Source organism: Lampris incognitus, chromosome 5, assembly GCF_029633865.1.
Source record: "Lampris incognitus isolate fLamInc1 chromosome 5, fLamInc1.hap2, whole genome shotgun sequence".
NCBI lineage: Eukaryota > Metazoa > Chordata > Actinopteri > Lampriformes > Lampridae > Lampris > Lampris incognitus.
The window spans coordinates 18,180,302-18,202,036 of record NC_079215.1 but is presented as its reverse complement, the minus strand read 5'-3'; the positions used below and the strand labels follow the sequence as shown (position 1 = coordinate 18,202,036).

The 21,735-nt window shown below is 43.9% G+C and overlaps 1 protein-coding gene across 2 annotated transcripts in view; it reads right to left on the bottom strand.

Annotated features, from left to right (window-relative positions):
* Positions 1 to 3,412: 3,412 nt before the first annotated feature.
* The window catches only part of LOC130113126 (UTP--glucose-1-phosphate uridylyltransferase-like), a 28,888-nt gene continuing 10,565 nt past the window's right edge, over positions 3,413 to 21,735 (bottom strand). For both annotated transcript variants that reach the window (XM_056280648.1, XM_056280647.1), the window contains exons 4-10: positions 12,642 to 12,827; positions 11,334 to 11,467; positions 10,958 to 11,255; positions 9,846 to 10,043; positions 6,842 to 7,084; positions 4,902 to 5,006; positions 3,413 to 3,928 (exon numbers count right to left, since the gene is read on the bottom strand). In XM_056280648.1, the coding sequence (XP_056136623.1) occupies positions 3,821 to 3,928; positions 4,902 to 5,006; positions 6,842 to 7,084; positions 9,846 to 10,043; positions 10,958 to 11,255; positions 11,334 to 11,467; positions 12,642 to 12,827 (1,272 nt within the window). In that variant the 3' untranslated portion in view covers positions 3,413 to 3,820. The remainder of the gene's footprint in view (positions 3,929 to 4,901; positions 5,007 to 6,841; positions 7,085 to 9,845; positions 10,044 to 10,957; positions 11,256 to 11,333; positions 11,468 to 12,641; positions 12,828 to 21,735) is intronic.

Genomic DNA, 21,735 nt, shown 5'->3' with positions numbered 1-21,735 from the left:
TAGTCAGTGACACAGAAAAGGTTCTTGCAACTTAAACATTGCTAACGACTATCCTCACATCTGTCACTCACCAAAATGACTGTTACACTATTTTGCTATTCTATTGACTTTGATTTTTGCAATAATAAATCTTGCCCCAACCCTTGAAATCATTATTTATATATTGAATTTTTGGCAGATAACTGCTGTGCCCTCCACTAATATTGGCACCTTTGATAAATATGAGCAAAAGCGGCTATGAAAAATTTTCTTTATTGTTTATCGTCTAGATCTTTCGCTCAAAATATTAACAAAAATCGAACCTTTAATTGGAGAAAAACAATTAACAGGAAAAATAAATTCTTATCATAAAACAAATATTTTTCTGAAAAAATGTGTGCCACAATTATTGGCACCCCTTCATTTGATATTTTGCGCAGCCTCCCTTTGCCAAGATAACAGCTCCGAGTCCTCTCCTATAATGCATAATGAGATTGGAGAAGACTTGGCAAGGCATCTGAGACCATTCCTCCATACAGAATCTTTCCAGACCCTTCAGATTCCTAGGTCCTCGCTTGTGGACTCGCCTCTTGAGCTCATCCCACAGGTTTTCTACAGGGTTTAGGTCAGGGGACTAGGATGGCCATGGCAAAACCTTGATTATGTGGTCGGTGAACTATTTTTGTATTGATTTTGGGGTATGCTTTGGATTATTGTCCTGCTGGATGAGCCAACCACGGCCCAGTTTAAGCATCCTGGCAGAAGCAGTCAGGTTTCAATTTAATATCTGGTGGTCCTTGATGGAGTCCATGACTCCATGTATCCTAACAAGCTGTGCTGGGCCTTTGGAAGAAAAACAGCCCCACAACATCAAAGATCTACTATCATACTACACAGTCGGGATGAGGTTTTTTTCTGCTTGGCTATCTTTCGGTATACGTTAAATCCACCTCTGGTGTTTGTTGTCAAAAAGCTCTATTTTGGTCCCATCTGACTACAGAACCTGGTCCCACTGAAAGCTCAATTAACATTTGGTAGACTGCCTGGACTTGAGTTTGTTGTTTAATGACAGCAGAGGCTTTTTCTGGCAACCCTCCCAAACATCTTGTGGTTACGTAGGTGGTGTATGGTCATAGTTTTGGAGACTTTCTGACGCAAACACACAACTAGCATCTACATTTCACCAACTATGATCCTTGGAGATTCTTTGGCCACTCAAACCATCCTCTTCAGTCGATGAAGTCAGGTGCATCTTCCAGCGTATCAACTCAATGAAAGCCCTTGGTCGTGACTCAAGAAGTGTTCTTGTTTTAAAATCCTTTGCCAGGGAATTGGCTCCTGTCAACCTATCTTTCAACTGTCCATTGACACTCTTGACACTCCTACCATCCCACTAACTTGGAAGATGTCTAATTTTAAACCTCTCCCAAAAAAATAATGTCCTAAAGAGTGCAATGACTTCCGGCCAAAAGCACTTACATCTGTTATTATGAAATCATTGGAAAAGGTTATGGTCCAACATGTCAGCAGAGCAATAGGTATCACACGGGATCCTTTTCAAATTGCCTACAAGCAAGGTCGCAACACGAAAGATAAAGCTGTCCCACTTGTGTATCTCATCTCCAAACACCTCGACAAACCTGAAACATATGCCAGAACTCTTTTCCTGGACTTTTCATCTGTATTTAATACAATTCAGCCTGATCTATTCCTGTCCAAAATGATTCAGTTACAGTTAAAGCCAAAGGTTATTTACTGGTACAACTCTTTTCTTACTAACAGAATACAGCTAGTAAAGGTAAATGATTACCACGTTCCCCTCCAGTCAGGACTAATGTTGGAGCTCCTCAAGGCTGCACTAGCTCACCTGTGTTGTTCACATTGTACACTGCAAATTGCACCATCTGTGTGCCCAACCAGTTTCTTTTAAAATACTCTGATGATGCCGCCTTACTGTCTCTACTGACTGACAGCAATAATCCCATACTGTATCAGTGTAATGTTGACTGGCTAATTGAATGGTGCGATAAAAATGCTCTTAATCTCAACACTAATAAGACAGAGAAAATTATTTTTGGCCTTCCCCCTAATTGTCGGCTGCCTCCAGTGAAAATTCACTACTTAGAAATTAAACAAGTCTCTTCATACAAATACCTGGGTGTCATGGTAGATGCCATCCTATCATGGACTTCTCATGTGAATTTATATGTAAGAAGATACAGCATTGCATTAACTTTCTTCATAGACTCAGATCTTTTGGAGCCAGTAGCCAGATTTTTTTTGTTTTGTTTGTTTTGGGTTTTTTTTCAATCAGTCATTCAGAGTGTCATGCTGTACCGCAGTATGGCCTGCAAGCCTATCTGTGAAACTTAAAACTAAACTATATATAATCAAATCCAAATTTGTGCAAAGATTATCGGTCAACCTGTGGCACACTCCTTTCAAGTAACCCATAAGAGCATACTCAGACGTGCTAGCACTCTCTTCTGACACCTCGCATGTTTGAAACTGAGAATAGCAACTTCTGCCCTCTAACAGGCCATTTAGAGTCCCTCAATTTAAATGCAACACGCTGAAGCATTCTTGTATGCATCAGTCTATCCTGTTGCTAAACCAAAATCAGTGTGCTGCCAACTGAGATCTGAATAGCCATTTCCTGATTCCTGAGATGGGAGCAGTTCAATAAACTTTTGTCGCACGCAACTACTGTATGGGTCTTTCCCATAGTGATGGATGACTGTGGGGGAATTTAGCCTTTGTGTCACTTAATATTTATATGCCGGTGAAACAGGAAGTCACGAGTTACCATTTAAGTGCACCTAATCACTCAGGTGAACTTAAAGATACAAAATATGAATGGGAATATACTTCAGTTACTTTACTCATAAGAATTTGGGGGAGTGCCAATAATTGTGGCACATGTTTTTGAGAAAAATATTTATTTTATAATAAGAATATTTTTTCTTTCAATAGTTTTACTTCAATTACAGGTTAGAATAGAACAACCTATTCTGAAAGGTTACTCAAAGGGGTTTTAGAAGTTTATCCAGTGTTGTGAAGAGCCTCCAGCAGCCATCGTTTTACCAGTTTACAGCAAAGAAGCTAATATTACCAAAGGAAGGGCTAGTGAAGTGTATTAACAGAAAGCAGAATGGACGTGTTTCATAAATAAACTCTGGCAAAAGTTAATATTTTGCAATATTGCAATCAATTTTCAAATTTTTCAAATGTTAATTTACTCTGAGAATATGAAACCAATAAGCATTTCATGGGCCAACATTTTATATCTTGTTTTTTTTGGATTTTTTTTCTCTTTCAGTCTTTATTTTACAAGACAGACAGCAAGTAAGGAGTAAAGGAAAGGGGAGGCATCCCATCTTCGTGAAGGGTTTTTATCTGGACCAAGAAATTAGAAACAACTCACAAATAAATCCACATTGCACTTTTATTAACATAAAATAAAGAGATCCGATGTTGGCTCAGACATAGGTAGGGTCATTTCATTTCGCTAACATGAAGTTTTTTGGATGGGGCTCATAGCTAATGTGTTGGTGTTATGTGCCCAACCAATACATGGCTTTTCAGGCGGGAAATCCCACTGAGAACATTGAACTTGACCCTTGACCTTTTAAGGGTGACATTCATGCTCCTGCTGTGGTGAAGCGACTTGAAAAATGGATGGATGGATGGATAAGTGAACATGAAGATGGTGCAAACATATTAAAACCGTTTTTTTTCCTCTCAGTAACTGTCCTGTCAAATATTGGTGAAGAGGAACAGCTTTGTTTTTGACCAGGAGTCTCTTTAAGGTGCAAATGGCTTTTTTTCTCCTCGGCAGATGTCAGTGGTCCAGGATGCGAAGATTCCCTGACACAACCTTGTTCTCCAGGACAGCCCCGGCAGGAATGTCGATCCTGTCGCCGTGGTTGGCTATTATGATGACTGTTCCCTGGTAAGAACAGTGGGATAAAACGAGATTAAAAAAAAAAACAACAACTGCAAAGCATTTTAAGCTGCTATGTTTACCTTTAAGCAAAAAAAAAAAAATACTGTTCATTTAAGACTGAGTTATAAGTGAAAATTGGGGGAAAATGAAAGATTCCAAGAGAAAAACGAGATCCCAGGAACCCTACAGTGAGGCATTCACTGACCTACACCATCTATTTTATTAGCAATACTTAACAAACTCTAGGGTTACTTTTAAAGGCAATTAGTACTCTTTGAAATAAGCAGCAAGTATTTGATGCTTCTTTAGCAAAACTGACTCACAGTAGTAAGATAATAAAAAACGATGGCAAAGTTAAACTAAATGAAGATACAGTCTAAATCTCAGCAGGCAACTTAAGCCCTTGGTAATGACTGTTTTACAAAATGTAAATTAAATGGAAAATAAAACCATTGTGAAAACAGTTGTGATAACTTAACGATTCATGTTAATGATTATAGATAAAGAGTTCATACAATTTAGATATTCATCTCCTAAAATCAATTTTTAAGCAGAATTTAGGATTTCGTGGGCCCTGCCATTAAACCTTTTTTTTAACCGCTCGGGAATCCCTGTGACGTCACGTTGGCTCAGCACACAATGGGTAAGATTTAACTAAATGTGACCGCAGGCTATTTAAACTATACTGTGCCAAAAGACACTGTCTAATTTGTATTTGCTGTTTTCCGTTTCACTTTCTCTCATCTTGTCTGTGAATGTTGATTTCAGTTTACACGATTCTTCTGTACTTAACAGAAGACATAGACGGAGTCTCCCCCTAGAGGCAGTAAAGCAGCAGTACAAAATCGCTCTCAAGGTTCTCATAAGTGGTCAAATATACCTAAAATCTCTAATTAAGATTGATATTCACGTTGTTGTTGTTTTTTTTCCAACAAAATTAAAGGACAATATTTTGGTCAACTGAGAGTGAGTGTACCTTTAGTGATACGTTCTTTCCGAAGGTGACGTCACCTGACACGGTGAGGTGGTCCAGTTCCAATATGTCTGGTATGCTGTCGAACCTCGTCAGGTAGTCTTGGACCTTTAAGAGAACGAACAGATCACAGTCTCAACACCACAAAAAAAAAAAACATCCATTGGGGAAAAAAGTAACATAAAACAACAGAAGCAGTGCTGTAACCATACAATATTTAAAAAAAAATGTTATGTAGAGGCTGGTCAATGTATGACCTCCATTAAGAACAATGTAGGGGTGGGTCTGTACTGGGGATGCTCACTTCAAAGATTTTTTTCCATCAGTATTAACACAAATAATAGGTATTTGCAGAGCTAGACTAGCCTTGGACACCAGATGATTCGTGTTGAGTTTGTGAGAGCTTTAGCTTGCTGGGACAGGCTCAGGCTAATTCAATTTACTCAAGAAAACTTGATTTACCCCATTGTTATGGCAGTTGATCAAATTTAATTTATGCCCATTGCTAAATAAATCACATCCTTGTTTAACTTCATGTTAACTGTATATATTGCCTGATGTTTGCTTAAATTAAAAGTTTTACTTTGATATTATATATATATATCCATCCATCCATCCATTATCTTAACCGCTTATCAGGCTCTCAGGGTCACGGGGATGCTGGAGCCTATTCCAGCAGCCATTGGGTGGCAGGCGGGGAGACACCCTGGACAGGCCGCCAATCCATCACAGGGCCGACACACACACACACACACACACACACACACACATTCACACCTAGCGACAATTTAGTACGGCCGATTCACCTGACCTACATGTCTTTGGACTGTGAGAGGAATCCGGGGCACGCGGAGGAAACCCACGCAGACATGGGGAGAACATGCAAACACCACACAGAGAACGACCTACGGTAATCCCCAAGGTTGGACAACCCCGGGGTTCAAACCCAGGACCTTCTTGCTGTAAGGTGAACGTGCTAACTAACCACTGCACCACTGTGCCGCCCCCTAATCCTTCATACCAAAAAAATTATATTTATCATTCAAGTCAATGCATAAAAAAGTACAATAAGCCAAGTGGTCATTTTCGTATGCTATGCTTTCCTGTGCTTGCTATACACATGACAATGAATTCACTCTGAAACTGCATAATGTGGTGCGATCTAGGTGATGAAACCCTTTGATTTGAAGTTTAGCAAGCGGGATTATTGAAATTGATCTCTGTGGACTACAACATTGTTGTTTGTTTGCCTGCCCAGGGACTGCAGATGCAAATTAGCTGCCAGCTAACTCTGGTGCAATTGTAAAATTGTGCGTTGTCCCTGTCAAATAAACAATAAACTAAACTAAACAAAACAACAGAAGACAAGATTTAATTTGGGGAGAGAGCGACTCAGCAATAGAAACTGGCTGAGGGAGAAACACTATGCATACCTAGAGTTTATGAGAATACACAATACGCAAGAGAAAGTCCGGGCACTCACAAGCACCAAATAAAGAAGTGCCGGTACTGCCCACTTCACACACTAATTGTTATATAAACTGTAGTGTAGAATAACACTGATATGATCTGGTTACCTGTCATAGCCATTATTGCCTAGCCAATATCAATAAATATCACAATCAACTTGTAACAAAATGAGTTCGGTCATGTTTCATGGAAATCACTCCAAGCTGCTATCAATCTTCACAATCCTGCAGCTTTACATCTTAGCTACATAAGCCCCATTGGATCAGCCTTAAGAGACTTGAAAGCTGTGATTGGATGGTACACTTTTGAACAGGTTCACCTTCTTGAAATCACTCGCGGTGAGAGGGAAACCAGATCCAATCTACCAAAAGATCAACTTGTTCACAGTTTTGCAACGTCATATCTCAACTACTTGGCCTCTTGGATCAGTCTCTAAAGGACTTGAACTGATGAAGCCTTTTTGATCTCCCTACCTTGGTAAAAGATCTCCCTAGTTTGACGTGAGGCGTGGTGAGGAATTCTCTCTCCCTGCTCATGGTGAGTGATCCAGCATCCAAGCTGTACAGGTTGGACATGACCAACACCAGGTCGGAGGTTGTCTTGACGGGCAGGAAGCGGCTGCGCGGGACGTTGATGCCCAGGACGTTGTCGAAGCTCTTGATGGCCGCACCCACGGCCGTCTCCAACTGAATCACATTCAGCCCTCCTTCCAGTGTCTGGTTTTGGAGAGAAACTGTCAGAGGTGCAGGGTGGGAAATCATCCACAGTCACTTAATAAATGATGGTACTCAACCAGTCATTTAAACAGGTATTTGACTTATGTCGGTGGTATCAGTTTTACATTGGTGTTGCTCTCTTAGTGGGGGTCAGTGGCTGTCTTTATTTTGTATAGTAACTCCTCCTCCATCATGTTGCACAATAACCTTTAAAGTTTGAGGACACCCCCGTTCAGGTTAGAGCTGGGCAATGTATCGATTTAATATTGCAATATAATATTGATATGGTGATATGAAACCAGATATTGTCTGGGATTTTGGTTAACATAACATGGTGATATAACTTAAACATTGTAATTCCATGGTCTTAAAGGATGCATTACAGTAAATTGACATAATTTCCTGAATTTATCAGCCCGTTTTAGCCAAATGAAATGAACAATGAATGTCTCTAACTGCTTGGTCATCTTATCCACATTACTAATGATCGTTTCTCAACATTTTCTTGTGTGGAAATATCTTATGAAAGCACCAATAGACATTACCAAAATACTGTCACAGAGGTATTCAGTCAAAAATATCAAGGTATTTGATTTTGTCAGTGTTGCACAGCCCTAGTTCAGGTGAGACTGTCGGTGATCTGAGATTTCGCTAAAATTTAATACCAGCAAGCTATGTCAAGTTGCTGGAAAGTGACACCAGTTCTTATAGACTGCTACTGATTAGTGATGAGCAAATTTTGTTGTATTGTTTTATTAAGTCAACAAGGTCCACAGCTCCGCGGCAGTACCATGTACATTCAGTTTATTGTAACAAAATACTGGTTTTAATGGCAATGGTAATAATAGTAGTGAGTTAATAGTACCGGTGTTGTTCTGATACCGTATATCCATGGAAAAACCAGCTAACCTGACAAACCTAGCAGGTATCCAACATAATCCAGGTAGTCCTTCCTGTGGCTGCTAAGAGCTGAAGTGATGGAATATTTCAATTTAAATATTTACATTTGCAGCCACTGAAGCTGGCAGACAAGGTCATTTGTCCCTAATTTGAATAAGGGCATTCAGTAACAACCTAATCATATACCATGTAAAATGCAAATTTCTCATATCCTAGTTATCCTGCCTAGTTATTCTTACAACACTTTGCTCATGTTTCCATTGCTGAAGTGTGTGTATATGTACTGTGTGACAGCTGACACATTACAGTTTAGATTCTGCCTCTCTAAATGAGTAGAATCACAGACTTGTAATCTCTGACTCAGCACTTGAAAAGTTAGCTGAGTGTTAAGTGTGATTTAACCCTAAACCACACTGCACTGTACTGTTCACAGACATGAGATATAACTAATGTTTTATTATACAACTTTGTTCACAACTGTACTTGAGTCTTTTCCCTGGAATTGATCCATTTACACTTCCTTAGTTCAAGCGAATACATTTTCGGGCTAATCATGAGTTTATTTATTAAAAATCATGATGTGTTTTGCCATTTTTATGCTGATAACACTCGGTTATACATGCCACTAAAACCCACAGATCCTGGCAGCCTAGCAAATCTCACAACTTGCCTCTCTGATATTAAATCCTTGATGTCCCAAAATGTTCTTAAATTTAATGCTGATAAGTCTGAGGTCATTCTGTTCGGTCCACCAAATTCCATCAGCCCTTTTGGTACTAATCTTGGTGGTTTGTCAAACAGTATTAAGCAGGTTGCTAGGAATCTAGGGTTAATATTCAATGCTAACCTCCATTTTGATAATCAAGTCAAAAGTATTGTTCTGTCCTGTTTCTTCCAGCTCAAGCGAAAATTGGGTGATTTTTTTATCAATTGCTGATCTACAAAAAGTTGTACATACTTTTATCTATTCTCGGCTTGATTATGGCAACACACTTTACTCAGGTATCAGCCAGGGCTCCATCCACCATCCCCAGTTGGTACAAAATGCTGCTGCTTGACTCATTATCAGGACAAAGAGGCATGATCACATCACTCCTGTGCTTGCCTCCCTACACTGGCTCCCTGTGAGATTTCGAATTGATTTTAAATTTTTATTGCTCACTTTTAAGGCCTTAAACAGTCTTGCTCCTACATACATTTCTGATTTATTGGCCTGGTATACACCCTCTCGACCATTAAGATCTGCAGATGGAGCCCTGCTGGGTATTCCCAGGTCTTGGTTTGTTACAAAGGGTGATCAGCCTTTTGCTGTTAGCGCCCCCACACTATGGGCCTCTCTTCCTGTTGAACTAAAACAAACCAAGTATCTAGCGTCTTTTAAATCTCTTCTTAAAACTTTTCTTTGTGAAATCTTTTGGAGATGTTTGATATTTGTTTTTATTTATTTATACTGTTTTTATTTTTGTTCCTATTTACTTGGTCTTATACATTTATTGTCTCTGTGCTCATGTCCTTTGGTCTTATTCTCATTTTTGCCTTGTCTGGTTTTATTTCTTTTGTAAAGCACTTTGTAAAATTGTCAAGAAAAGTGCTATGTGAATAAAGTTTTTTATTATATTATTATTCATTTTCTCTGTCTATAACTAAATCAGTTAGTCTTGTCTGCCTGAGTGTTTTTAACTGTAGTTGTTTTTCAAAATTCTTCATAAGAGTCCACAAGAATCTACAGTTAGTATTTAATTTTTTTTTCGACATTCCATAGATCATCAAGGACGTCCTAACTCCATCTGACTAACCCTTAAGGATGAGAACCACGGCAGCCTACATGTGGACTGAATTGGGGACACATTTCCTCAGTCACCTTTGGGTTGACGATGATTTCCAGGTCCATGGCGTTCTTCTCGTGCACTCTCTTGATAGCAGGGAGAGAGATCCACAGGTTGTTGGTGTTGAAGATCTTAAATTTGGTGACCGACTTGAACTCATCCACGTGGGCCTTGGGCACCTGGGCAATCTCCAGGAGTCGCAGATGGTTATCATACTGGATCAGGGTGCCACCCTGTAAAAGGATAAAGGGCCGCAAAGCAGGAAATGGACTGGTGCATCCAGGAAAATCCTACACATCTATTTCCTTCATATCAAAACGTGTATGTGTATTTTTATGGTTGTTGAACATTTAGTGATTCACTTCATTTCAGTGTGGTAAACAAGAACGTAACTATGCATACAGCAATGAGAGCATACAGGGATACAAAATGATGAGTTAATGATAAATACTGGACAAATTAATGAACAAAGTTTGAATTTAAAAAACAATTAAGCAATACTCCTGCAAACAAACGTCCTTTTTAATACATTCGGTTGTTTATTTAAACAATTGCTGATCCATGAATACCCAAATCAAGTGTTCTTTGGTAGTTGGTCATTTCAATTGTTATAGTTTGTATCAGACTTTCTTGGAAGAAATTATACAACTCATAATTGTTTGGTTTTTTTTTTTAAAGATTATTTTTGGCATTTTCCACCTTTATTTGATAGCAATAGTAGAGAGAGACAGCAAAGAGAGAGGGGATGACATGCAGCAAAGGGCCCAGGCCAGATTCGAACCCAGGCCACTGCGGGAAGGACTCAGCCTTATGTGATGTACGCTCTACCAGGTGAGCCACCGGGACACCCCATAACTCCTAGTTTTGCGTCATCACAGCAGCCGAATGAGGTCAAACAAGGCAGGCAACAATGAGTGGTAGAAGTTGTTGTGTCTAACAAGCAGGTATGACAGAACATGCTCACAGAGGACTTACCAACAGTTACTACAACATCAGGTAAAATCAGGTTAAACATGGAGAGGGATTTTGAGTGGTCAAACACTAATGTACCACCATAGGTGTAAATAAATTAAACCAAATTGGCTATCTTAACAATTATAGCTTCAGACTCAGTGACAGTAGGAGGAAAAAAACAAAACTCTCTGACCTTGACATCAGCCCTGGTCTTGTCTGTGACCTCCATGATGAACTCACAGCGCCTGTCGGGTGGCTGGGACATGAGGTGGTTGAGGATGAAAAGGTCCACGGTGGCCCCCAGATTGTCAATGTTGGAGATGAAGATGTACTCTTTGCCCTCTGCAATGAGTTTGTCCAGGAGACCCGAGTTGTAGAAGCTGGCATAGGTGTCACCGTGACCCGGAGGGTACCAGGCCTCAGCGTTCTCCCCAGTCATCCCAAGATCTTTGCCAATGGGTAGGAGTGATTCCTTGTTGATCCGTGGGTACCTGGAGGAGGGAAGGCAGGGTTACATGATCAGTTCAGAAATACAATCACAAATGTGCCTTGCTCAGCATGTGTGTTACCTGCTCTGGTTGAAGGTGTGTATTTTGACACGGTGGTGAGCGTATTTCTTCAGGATCTTCTTGGTGTCCTCATCTGTGTTGAAGGAGTTCATCAGCACGAGTGGCACGTTGGTTTTAAAGCACTTATTCAGGTGCTGAAGATGACCACAAAGAGAGGAGTGGGGAATTTATACCAATTTAATGGTAATGTATAGCTCACCAAGTAAAGCATGGTGCTAACACTGCATTAGTTTGCCATCATGTTACATAATGAATCTCAAGAGTTTAGGATGTCAAATATTATGTCAAACACAACCGGTCATGAAAATTTCATTTGTAAACTTTGGAAGCGTTCATGTAATATAGTGAAACAATGTGTATCAAATGGTTTACTGTCACATATAAGCACGCTTCCCAGATTAACGTAACGTTAACTTTTTATCATAAGACTGGTATTTAGGCTTCAAAATCTGTAAAGCCAGAGTTCATTTGTGAAGATTATCTCAAAGAACAAAACAGCTGAATCTCCTAAACTTGTGCTGACCTCAGACCTTATTTCAGGCATTAAAACTAAAACTCAATTCATTTGTCCCATAGAGACAGAGCCAAAAGAGCCCATGGAGGAGGTCAAGCAACATCGCATGGCTTTTAACGTCACAGTAACTCTTTTACACTGTTCAGTCATTAACACATAAGACATTGCTGCACACACTTAGTCAAACGTTTTTGTCAAACATCTGCGGTGGAACAATAATATTTACTTTTACATTGTAATAATAAATACCAGTACTGACTGTGATGAGTTTTTACCACTAGTGTTGTTGTGAAACTGCATACCGCAAGGAAAACCATCCACAATGACAAGCCTAATTCCAGCTACCACTTCAAGGAATCTTAGGGACAATGTTTTCAGGGCTAGAACCAGGAAAAGGGAAGGGATGTAGGAACAAAACCAAAGTTTACCCCAAGAATCACTCCATATATTCTCGTCTACTGTATATCGTAATATACTGAGCTTCATATAAAAAAACTACAACGTTCTTAACAAAAGTGCCATGAAATTAAGAGTATATTCTTTTTTTGTTACCTCTTTAAGTTCTAGAAATTCGCCAAAAATCATTTGATTTTGTGTTTATGAGAAGGTTTTTCTTCGACTTTTATTGGCAAATTCCACCCAACTGTGCTGTTTAATTTGGATATACATAAAATCGCAGATGTTTGCAGTGCTCTAACAGTTGTTTCAAGGGACCTTTAATGAAAAAAAAACCCCACCAAATTCTTATCAGGGTCTCTAAACTGCATATCAGTAAAGCGATGTGTGTTCTCTACCTCTATCTGCTGAACAGTCAGGTCCAGAAATGTATTCTCGTTGCGGACGCTGATGAGGCTCTTGGGGCCCTTGCAGCCCATGCTGGTCCCGAGACCCCCGTTCAGTTTGACTACCACCAGCTTGTTGAGGCTGGCAGCAATGTCATCAGGGAGACCCCTGGCCTTGATCTTCTCATAGGGCTGGATCTGATGGAGGAAGAAGACACCGATAGTCAGTGTGGACAAAATCCAGTTTTCACTTCTTAGCTTGTACTTATGCAAATGAATCCACTGTAAACAACAGCTTGTCACTACCACAGAACATTTTTCTACATCGTGAAAAATAGTACAGAAGATAAGTTACAACTCCACTGGAGCTGGCCAATATCTACTACTACTACTACTACTACTTTCAGCTGCTGCTGTTAGGGGTCGCCACAGCGGATCAGCCGTTTCCATCTCTTCCTGTCCTCTGCATCTTCTTCCGTCACACCAGCCACCTGCATGTCCTCTCTCACCACATCCATAACCCTCCTCTTTGGCCTTCCTCTTTTCCTCTTGCCTGGCAGCTCCACATTCAGCATCCTTCCCCCAATATACCTAGCATCTCTCCTCCACACATGTCCAAGCCATCTCAGTCTTGCCTCTCTTGCTTTGTCTCAAAACCATCCAACCTGAGTGGTCCTTCTAATATACTCGTTCCTAATCCTGTCCTTCTTCATCACTCCCAATGAAAATCTCATCATCTTCAACTCTGCCACCACCAGCACCGCCTCCTGTCTTTTCGGGAGTGCCACTGTCTCCAAAACATATAACATAGCTGGTCTCACATCCATCGGAGCTGGCCAATATATGAATATAATATTGATATTGTAATATGAGACTAGACATCATATGACATTTTGGTTATTGTAATATGGTTATATAACTTAAAGCTGCAGCAGGTAACATCCATCCATTATCCAAGCCACTTATCCTACTAGGGTCCTAATAAGGTCCCACGACCCTAGGAGCCCATCCCAGCAGTCATTGGACAGCAGGCGGGGACACAGCCTGGACAGGCCACCAGCCCATCACAGGGCCGACACATTCACATCTAGGGACAATTTAGTACGGCAGACCAGGTACAACCCTTCATAGCAACGGTATTCCCTGATGGCAGTGGCCTCTTTCAGCAAAAATTGTTCAGGAATGGTTTGAGGAACATGGCAAAAAGTTCAAGGTGTTGCCTTGGCCTCCAAATTCCCCAGATCTCAATCCAATCGAGCGTCTGTGGGATGTGCTAGAAAATAAGACTTATTTATGGAGGCCCCACCTCACAACTTACAGGACTTAAAGGCTCTGTTGCTAACGTCTTGGTCTCAGATACCAGAAGACACCTTCAGAGGTCTTGTGGAGTCCATGCCTCGACAGGTCGGAGCCGTTTTGGTGGCACAGAGGGGACCTACACAATTATTAGGCATGTGGTTCTAATGTTTTGTCTGATTGGTGTATATAAATATATAATTTAAATACAATAAAAGAGTTATCAGAAACATCTATGTCGCCTTGACAGTGGTATACTTCATTTTCATCAGATTGTGGCGGACACTAGGGGCTATGCCTCTCACCCAGCAGGACTGTGAGCTGGGGGCGTGGTTTACGTTCCCGGGCTTGCTGGTGCAGGGTTGTTCCTGCTGTAGTTTGGTTTTGAAGCTGAGGAATAAACAGCAAACTCGCCTTCGTCTCCTGTGATTTTTCCTCATCCTGCCACATTGGTGACCCCGAATTGAACATGTTTGGAGCAGAAGATGAGTGTGAATCCACTTCGGTCACGCCGCCCCAACTCTCACAGCCGGCCGTTCTCGCCGCGGCTGTGAAACTCCCAGAGTTCTGGCAGAGCGACCCGGCTTCGTGGTTCCAGCATGTCGAGGCGCTGTTCCACCTGCGTGGAATCTCCGCGGACGACTCCAGATATTATTTGGTCGTCGCTGCGCTGGACCAGCAGTCCACACGCCGGGCCATGCAGCTGTTGCGCGCCCCTCCGCAACACGATAAATACGTCGCCCTCAAACATCTTCTGCTCCGGAGGTACAGCCTATCTGCCGCAGAGAGGGCAGATAGAATCCTTTCCCTATCCGGTTTGGGCGACGGGACGGCTGTGGATCTCATGGACAATACGCTGTCGCTGCTAGGCTCAGACGAAGGTGGATTCCTTTTCCCGCACGTTTTCCTGCGCCAGCTTCCTTCTGTACGCGCGGCTTTGGCTAACTCCCCGTGTCTGGCCGCTGGTGACTGCCGAGGTTTGGCTGAGGAGGCCGATCGGGTCCTGCTGGCTACCAGACGGGTCTCTGTGCGGAGTGTGGCATCTGAGCCTCTGCAGCCGGCGTCGGAGGACGCGGGCCCGGCAGTGGTGGCTGTCCGAGGCGAGGCGTTGCGTCCCTCCGTGCACGTTTGAGACGGCGGGAAACTCCAGGGCCAGCGCTCAGTAGCAGCTGTGGGCGCTGGCGGACGTAGTGAGCTGCTCTTCATTAAGGACACCATGTCAGCGAGACGGTTTCTGGTGGACTCAGGCTCGCAAAAGAGCCTACTCCCTCCTGCTTAGACAGACAGGTCGACCGAAGGCGGCGGCCCACAGTTAAGTGCAGCTAACGGTTCGTCCATTGCGACGTTTGGCACAAGGTTGGTGACTGTTTGTTTCCACGGGCGCCATTTTGAGTGGGACTTTGTAGTGGCCGCGATTACTGTTCCTATTATCGGCGCGGATTTTCTGTGTGCTAATGGTCTGCTGGTTGATGTTGCAAACCGCCGTTTAATTGATGCGAGACAGGGGGAGCCGGGCCGTTAACACACGCTAACTTTTTAGCATTAGGGGATGTTTTTCAGCGTTTGCTGGCGGATTTACCATCGGTGACTACGCCGGCCTTTTCCACCGTGGTTACTGAACACGGGGTACAACATTTCATTCCCACTCTGGGACCGCCAGTTTTTGCGCGCGTGCGGCGCCTCGACACGGTAAAATTGGCTACAGCTAAGGAGGAGTTCGCCATCATGGAGCGTCTGGGTATAGTGAGGCGTTCCAACAGCCCGTGGGCCTCGCCGCTTCACATGGTGCCCGAGGCGGATGGGTCGTGGCAGCCTTGCGGCGACTTTCGCCGCCAGAACAACGTCACCGCCAATGACCGCTATCCCATCCCACACATACAGGACTTTTCTATACGCGTGGCGGGTACCACTATTTTCTCTAAGGTGGACCTGGTGCGCGGCTATCATCAGGTTCCCGTGCGCGCAGAGGACGTGCCCAAGACCGCAGTGATCACCCCATTTGGGCTTTTTGAGTTCATGCGCATGCCTTTTGGCTTGAAGGGGGCTGCGCAAACCTTTCAGAGGCTGATGGACTCGGTGTTGCGTGACCTTGATTTCGTGTTCGTTTATCTCGACGACATATTAGTGGCCAGTCCGTCAGCTGAAGAGCACCTGGCGCACCTGAAACAGGTTTTCCGTTGTTTGGACGAACACGGCCTGATAGTCAACCCGGCCAAGTGTCAGTTTGGACTGCCGGTGATTGACTTCTTGGGTCACCGCATTTCGCCGCAAGGCGCGGTCCCGTTGCCTTCTAAGGTGCAAGCGGTGGCGGAATTTCCCCGCCCAGTCTCTGTTAAGGCATTGCAGGAATTCTTGGGCATGGTGAATTTCTATAACCGTTTCCTCCCTCGCGCTGCCCACCTCCTTCAGCCACTTTACGAAGCCCTGCGGCTTAAGAAGGCTAACGACCCTGTCGACTGGACTCCCGAACGGGTCCAGGCCTTTGACGAAGCTAAGTGCGCCCTGGCTAACGCTGCCCTCCTCGCCCATCCCACACCCACGGCGTCCATAGCTTTAACAACCGATGCGTCTGACATAGCCGTGGGGGCTGTGGTTGAACAGCGTGTGGCGAATGCGTGGCAGCCACTCGCATTTTTAAGCCGCAAACTGCGGGATAGCGAGCGCAAGTACAGCGTTTTTGACCGGGAGTTGCTGGCACTGCACCTTGCAACCCGGCATTTCCGCTTCCTGCTGGAGGGTCGCCCATTCACGGCTTATGTGGATCATAAACCGCTGACTTTCGCCATGTCCAAGGTGACTGAGCCGTGGTCTGCTCGTCAGCAGCGCCACCTAGCGGCAATCTCCGAGTTCACAACGGACATTCAACATGTGGCCGGGAAGTCCAACCCTGTTGCTGATTGTCTGTCGCGTGTGCTTGTGTGTCCTGTGCACCTCGGTGTGGATTTCTCCACTATGGCTGCCGACCAGCCCAGCGACCCGGACGTCCTTGCCCTTAGGTCAACGCGTACCGGCCTCAAGCTGGAGGACGCTGTGATGTAGGAAGGCAGTCCTGCCCTCCTCTGCGATGTCTCCACCGGCCGTCCCCGCCCCGTTGTTCCAGTGGCCTGGCGCCGTCGAGTTTTTGATTCGATTCACTCCCTCTCGCACCCTGGAGTTCGGGCGTCGGTGAAGTTGGTCGGTTCCAAGTTCGTCTGGCCTGGCCTCCGCAAGGACGTAAAGGGGTGGGCTGCTGCATGTGTAGCGTGCCAGCGCGCTAAGGTCCACCAGCACACTAAGTCGCCCCTCGAACCGTTTCCGATCCCGGCCAGACGTTTCAACCACGTGCATGTGGACCTGGTGGGCCCTCTACCTTCTTCACAGGGTTTTACGCACCTGCTCACAATGGTGGATCGGACCACCAGGTGGCCAGAGGCTGTCCCTCTGTCCTCCACAACATCCTCGGATGTTGTACGCGCTTTTCTTTCCTCCTGGGTCGCCCGTTTCGGCGCTCCGTCAGATATCACCTCAGACAGGGGCCCCCAGTTCGTGTCAGAGCTCTGGTCGGCACTTGCGCGATCCTTGGGTGTGCAGGTACACCGCACTACTGCGTACCACCCTCAGGCTAACGGCGTGTATGAACGTTTTCACCGGTTGCTCAAGGCAGCACTGCGCTCTCGGATGGTAACTAGGTGGATTGTTTACCTTGGGTTATGCTCGGGTTGCGTTTGGCCCCTAAGGAGGACCTCGACGCTTCGCCCGCTGAGCTGGTGCTCGGTCAGCCGCTCCGTGTCCCTGGGGAATTTTTGCCTGGGAGTTCCGCTCCTCGACCCCGTCCGGCCGTTTATCCTTTTTTGTCCGACAGCACTCGAGTTCCAGGCCCCGTTCACCACTGTTTTCCGCGGTCATTCGTGCCTGCGGAGCTCATGTCGGCTCGTTTTGTTTTTGTACGGCATGATGCTCACCGCTCGCCCCTCCAACCCCCATACGATGGCCCATTTCGGATTCTTGAGACGGGTCCTAAGGGTTTTGTGCAGGATATGGGTGGGCGTAGGGAGCGTGTCACGCTTGATAGGCTTAAACCGGCGCACAGGGTGGCAGGCGAAGTTGTGTTTCCGGCCCAGGTTCCCCGTCGGGGTCGTCCTCCTTCCAGGACCCCGGCAGTGTCTTCCCGGGTTCAGCGTTCTGCTTCTCAGCCGACTTTGGACAGTGTTTCACCTACTGTTTCGGCTGAGGGACGGCGCAGCCGTTATGGCAGGCTGCTTAAGCCTCCAGTGAGACACTAAGTTTCTTTCCAGGAGTCCCTTCTGGGTGTTCGGGGGGGGGGGGCTGTGTGGCGGACACTAGGGGCTATGCCTCTCACCCAGCAGGACTGTGAGCTGGGGGCGTGGTTTACGTTCCCGGGTTTGCTGGTGCAGGGTTGTTGCTGCTGTAGTTTGGTTTTGGAGCTGAGGAATAAACAGCAAACTCGCCTTCGTCTCCTGTGTTTTTTCCTCATCCTGCCACAAGATAATGTTAATTCATTTTCAACCCCTTTCCAGAATTTCTATACATGCACAGGAAGCCAGAGGGTGCCAGAGTCTAGGAGCCGGGAGGAGTATGATGACTTTCTTCTTCAATAAGTAGCTATTATACAAAGATAGATGCAACTGAAGCCACAGACACTGTAGTCCAAACCAGACAACAGTGAACAGCTGCTATATCGACCTCAGGATCCTGTCCATACAATGGACGACTAATACTATGAGTATTACATGAGCTGCTGATCCAAGATAGTTGCAGCATTATTCATGTAGATTTGTCTGGCTGCAGGGGCGGATCTACAGGGTAGCAAGGGGTGGCAGCTGCCATCTCTGGGACACAGTCTTGCCACCCCTGTTGCCACCCCATTTATAAATCAGATAATATGTTTTTAAAGTATATTTTATGTACATGCATGGTGAAGGTCTATGAGACCCGCACCAAACTCATCTCAAACAGAAGTCGCCGATTTAGAATCCCCCTCCCCCTCACAGGCGCGGATCTACAGGGTGGCAAGGGGTGGCAGCTGCCACCTCTGGGACACAGTCTTGCCACCCCTTTGCCACCCCAGGAAAAAATCTCTAGATCCACTACTGTCTGGCTGTGATCTACTTTAATATATTCACACAAATTTGGAACTAGGAATGAGTATTTGAGGTTATTTCAAGGATGAATTATTCACCATTCAAATCTTCTCAAAAAAGAAATGATAATCACAGGTTATATGGAGGGGGGAAAAAGTCAGCCAACACAGGGCACAAAGATTTAAGCGACTTTGATTATTCCATTATTCACACATTTGATTGATTAGCAATACACATTCCAATAAGTAAATGGTGAAATGCAGAAAGAAGAATATTAGCATAACTCTTTTCTGACTGTGACATTAATTACACTGTAAGAGTTTGTTAACAAAGCTAATTAACAGTCAAGTAAATTTACACATATTATGAGTTTGTCTTGGTGGGATGCTCAGACACAAGGACATGAAAACAACATTTTAAAGTAAGAAAAAAAAGAAATTTCACATTCTCTTTGAAAATGTATATATGCAACTAAGATAATGAAATATCTAATTTGCAACCAAGTAAGAAATTAGGGAGTGACGGGAGCGATGCCGACTGTAGTTCAAAGGTCACCGCTGGGCAGATAGAAGGCCCAGGTCAAGGCAGTTGTCATGCAGCAGGTAAACACATGTCAGTTTGTTTAAAAGAGGTTTACCGAAGGACATGAGAGCAATTACACAACCAGTACCCCTTAACTCAACCCCCCCCCACACACACACACACACACCCATCCCCACAGGCTTTGGTTAAACTGGAAAAGACATCCAACCGTTTCCATTTTCACCAATAAGATAAGACAGCAGAGAGCTTATTTTCAAAATAACACATATATCCTTTTTAGGGAAAAAAGGAAAAAAAAGCAGTTTGAAATGTAATATTTTGACAATCTGGGCAATCCAGATTGTAAAACAGAGTTTAATGTGCTACCTTTCAAAGAAAAATCTATTTCAGTGCTCTGAAGGGACTGTACTTTGTGTCCTCCTATTTCAAAAAGAGTTCACTACAACTATGACTGCCAGGAAAACAGCTTTAGGCTTCCTGGTGAGTGTTTGTGTGTGTGTGTTTGTGTGTGCGTGGATCTCTGGGTAATGAGAGTGAAGAGAATACATTATCAAAAAAAGCTCACAAGCGTCCTGATCCCTGAATAAACAGCTGATCCATATCCACCCATAACCCCCCTGCCCCCTCCTAAATACCTGCAGCTTGCTAAAATGTGACGTGATGTGGAAAGTGGGCGGAGCCTGTGAGGCGAGCCCTCCAGAACACATATCTGTCAGGGCAACAGGGGCCAGGGCATTTAACTGTGTGTGTGTGTGTGTGTGTGTGTGTGTGTGTGTGTGTGGTGTGCTGCAGTCCTTGCATAACAGTGCGTACTACATACCGCAGCACGCAACATGCTGAAATGGTCTCCGTGCTGCAATTCCATCTCAGTATGCTATGTTTGAACTGATTTTTTTTTTAATGGGATTTCTTGTATTCAAGTAAGATAAACTGCTTGCATCTGACTACAACAGGACATTCACAGCCCAATCTAACCATCAACCATTAGAAACTTTGATCTTTGAGTTGCCCTCCGTTTAAGTGACACCAAGTGCATGAGCTGTAAATATTACAAAAGACAGTAAACAAAACCCAAGGATAAATCATCGATAACCCTTATGTGTCAGCTCTGGAGGCAAACCGCAATCTGTTAAACATCTAGGTTTTCAAGTGTGGTGTTCATTGAGTCCTGTTGAGGTTTCTTTTTCTTTTCTTTTTTTAAGCAGAACCAGGATTTGGTCAGACTCAGAACTGTGACCCTGGGGGTCACAGTTCAGGAATAAGAATAACAGCAAGAGTAAGAAACTATTTATAGAGCACTTCATGATGAAAAAATAAAGTAGAAACAGCACCAGAAAGGAATAAGAATTAGCAGCCATGTGGAAGCATAGGAAGCACGAGCGTTCGAACCCATCAAAAAGGCTAACATACTGAAATGCTAATCAATGAGAATAAGTGTCTTGAAATCCAAAGTATCTAGCAGCCCTGACAGCGAAGGCACCACCATGTCTGGTCATTGTTGGAGATTCCGTTTCCTTATTCCAGAAATTTCTGTGTCTCAAGTCTTGGGACTCAAGTCCAAGTCAAGTCCCTAATAAAAACAGGCAAGTCCAAAGTCAAGTCCAAGTCAAGACTAACAAATCCCAAGCCAAGTCCCAACTCCTAAACTTTTGAGTTTCAAGTCCTAAACAAGTCATCATGTACTCTTCATCAAATTAAATGCCATTAAAAAAAACAACAACAGTAATAGTCAGTATACTAACTTCATGTGAATCATGAATGCAAAGCGGAGCTGCAGTTATGGAAATGAAGCGGTGATTGGCTGGGAGCTGGGTTTGGAGAGGGTATCAAGACTTTCAAGTCAAAAGGCTCAAGTCCAATTGAAGTCAAGGGTCAGTGGTGTTAAATTCTAAGTGGCAGGTCTTTTTCAACTTTGTCAAGCCAAGTGTAGAGTCACCAAATTTATGACTTGAGTCTGATTCAAGTCCAAGTCATTTTACTCCAGTCCACACCTATGCATTTTTGCTAAACTTACTGACACCTATGGTTCTACCTGATAACTGTTGTGGTATGTGAGCACTTAAAGAGCCCCGTCCCCACAGCCAAATATAGAAAAACATGGTATAGCCGGAGATTTACTTACTGGTGTTTTACTATCTGTTGGTAAAGGTTTTCTACAAGCTTCTTCCACAATATCTACTTGTTAC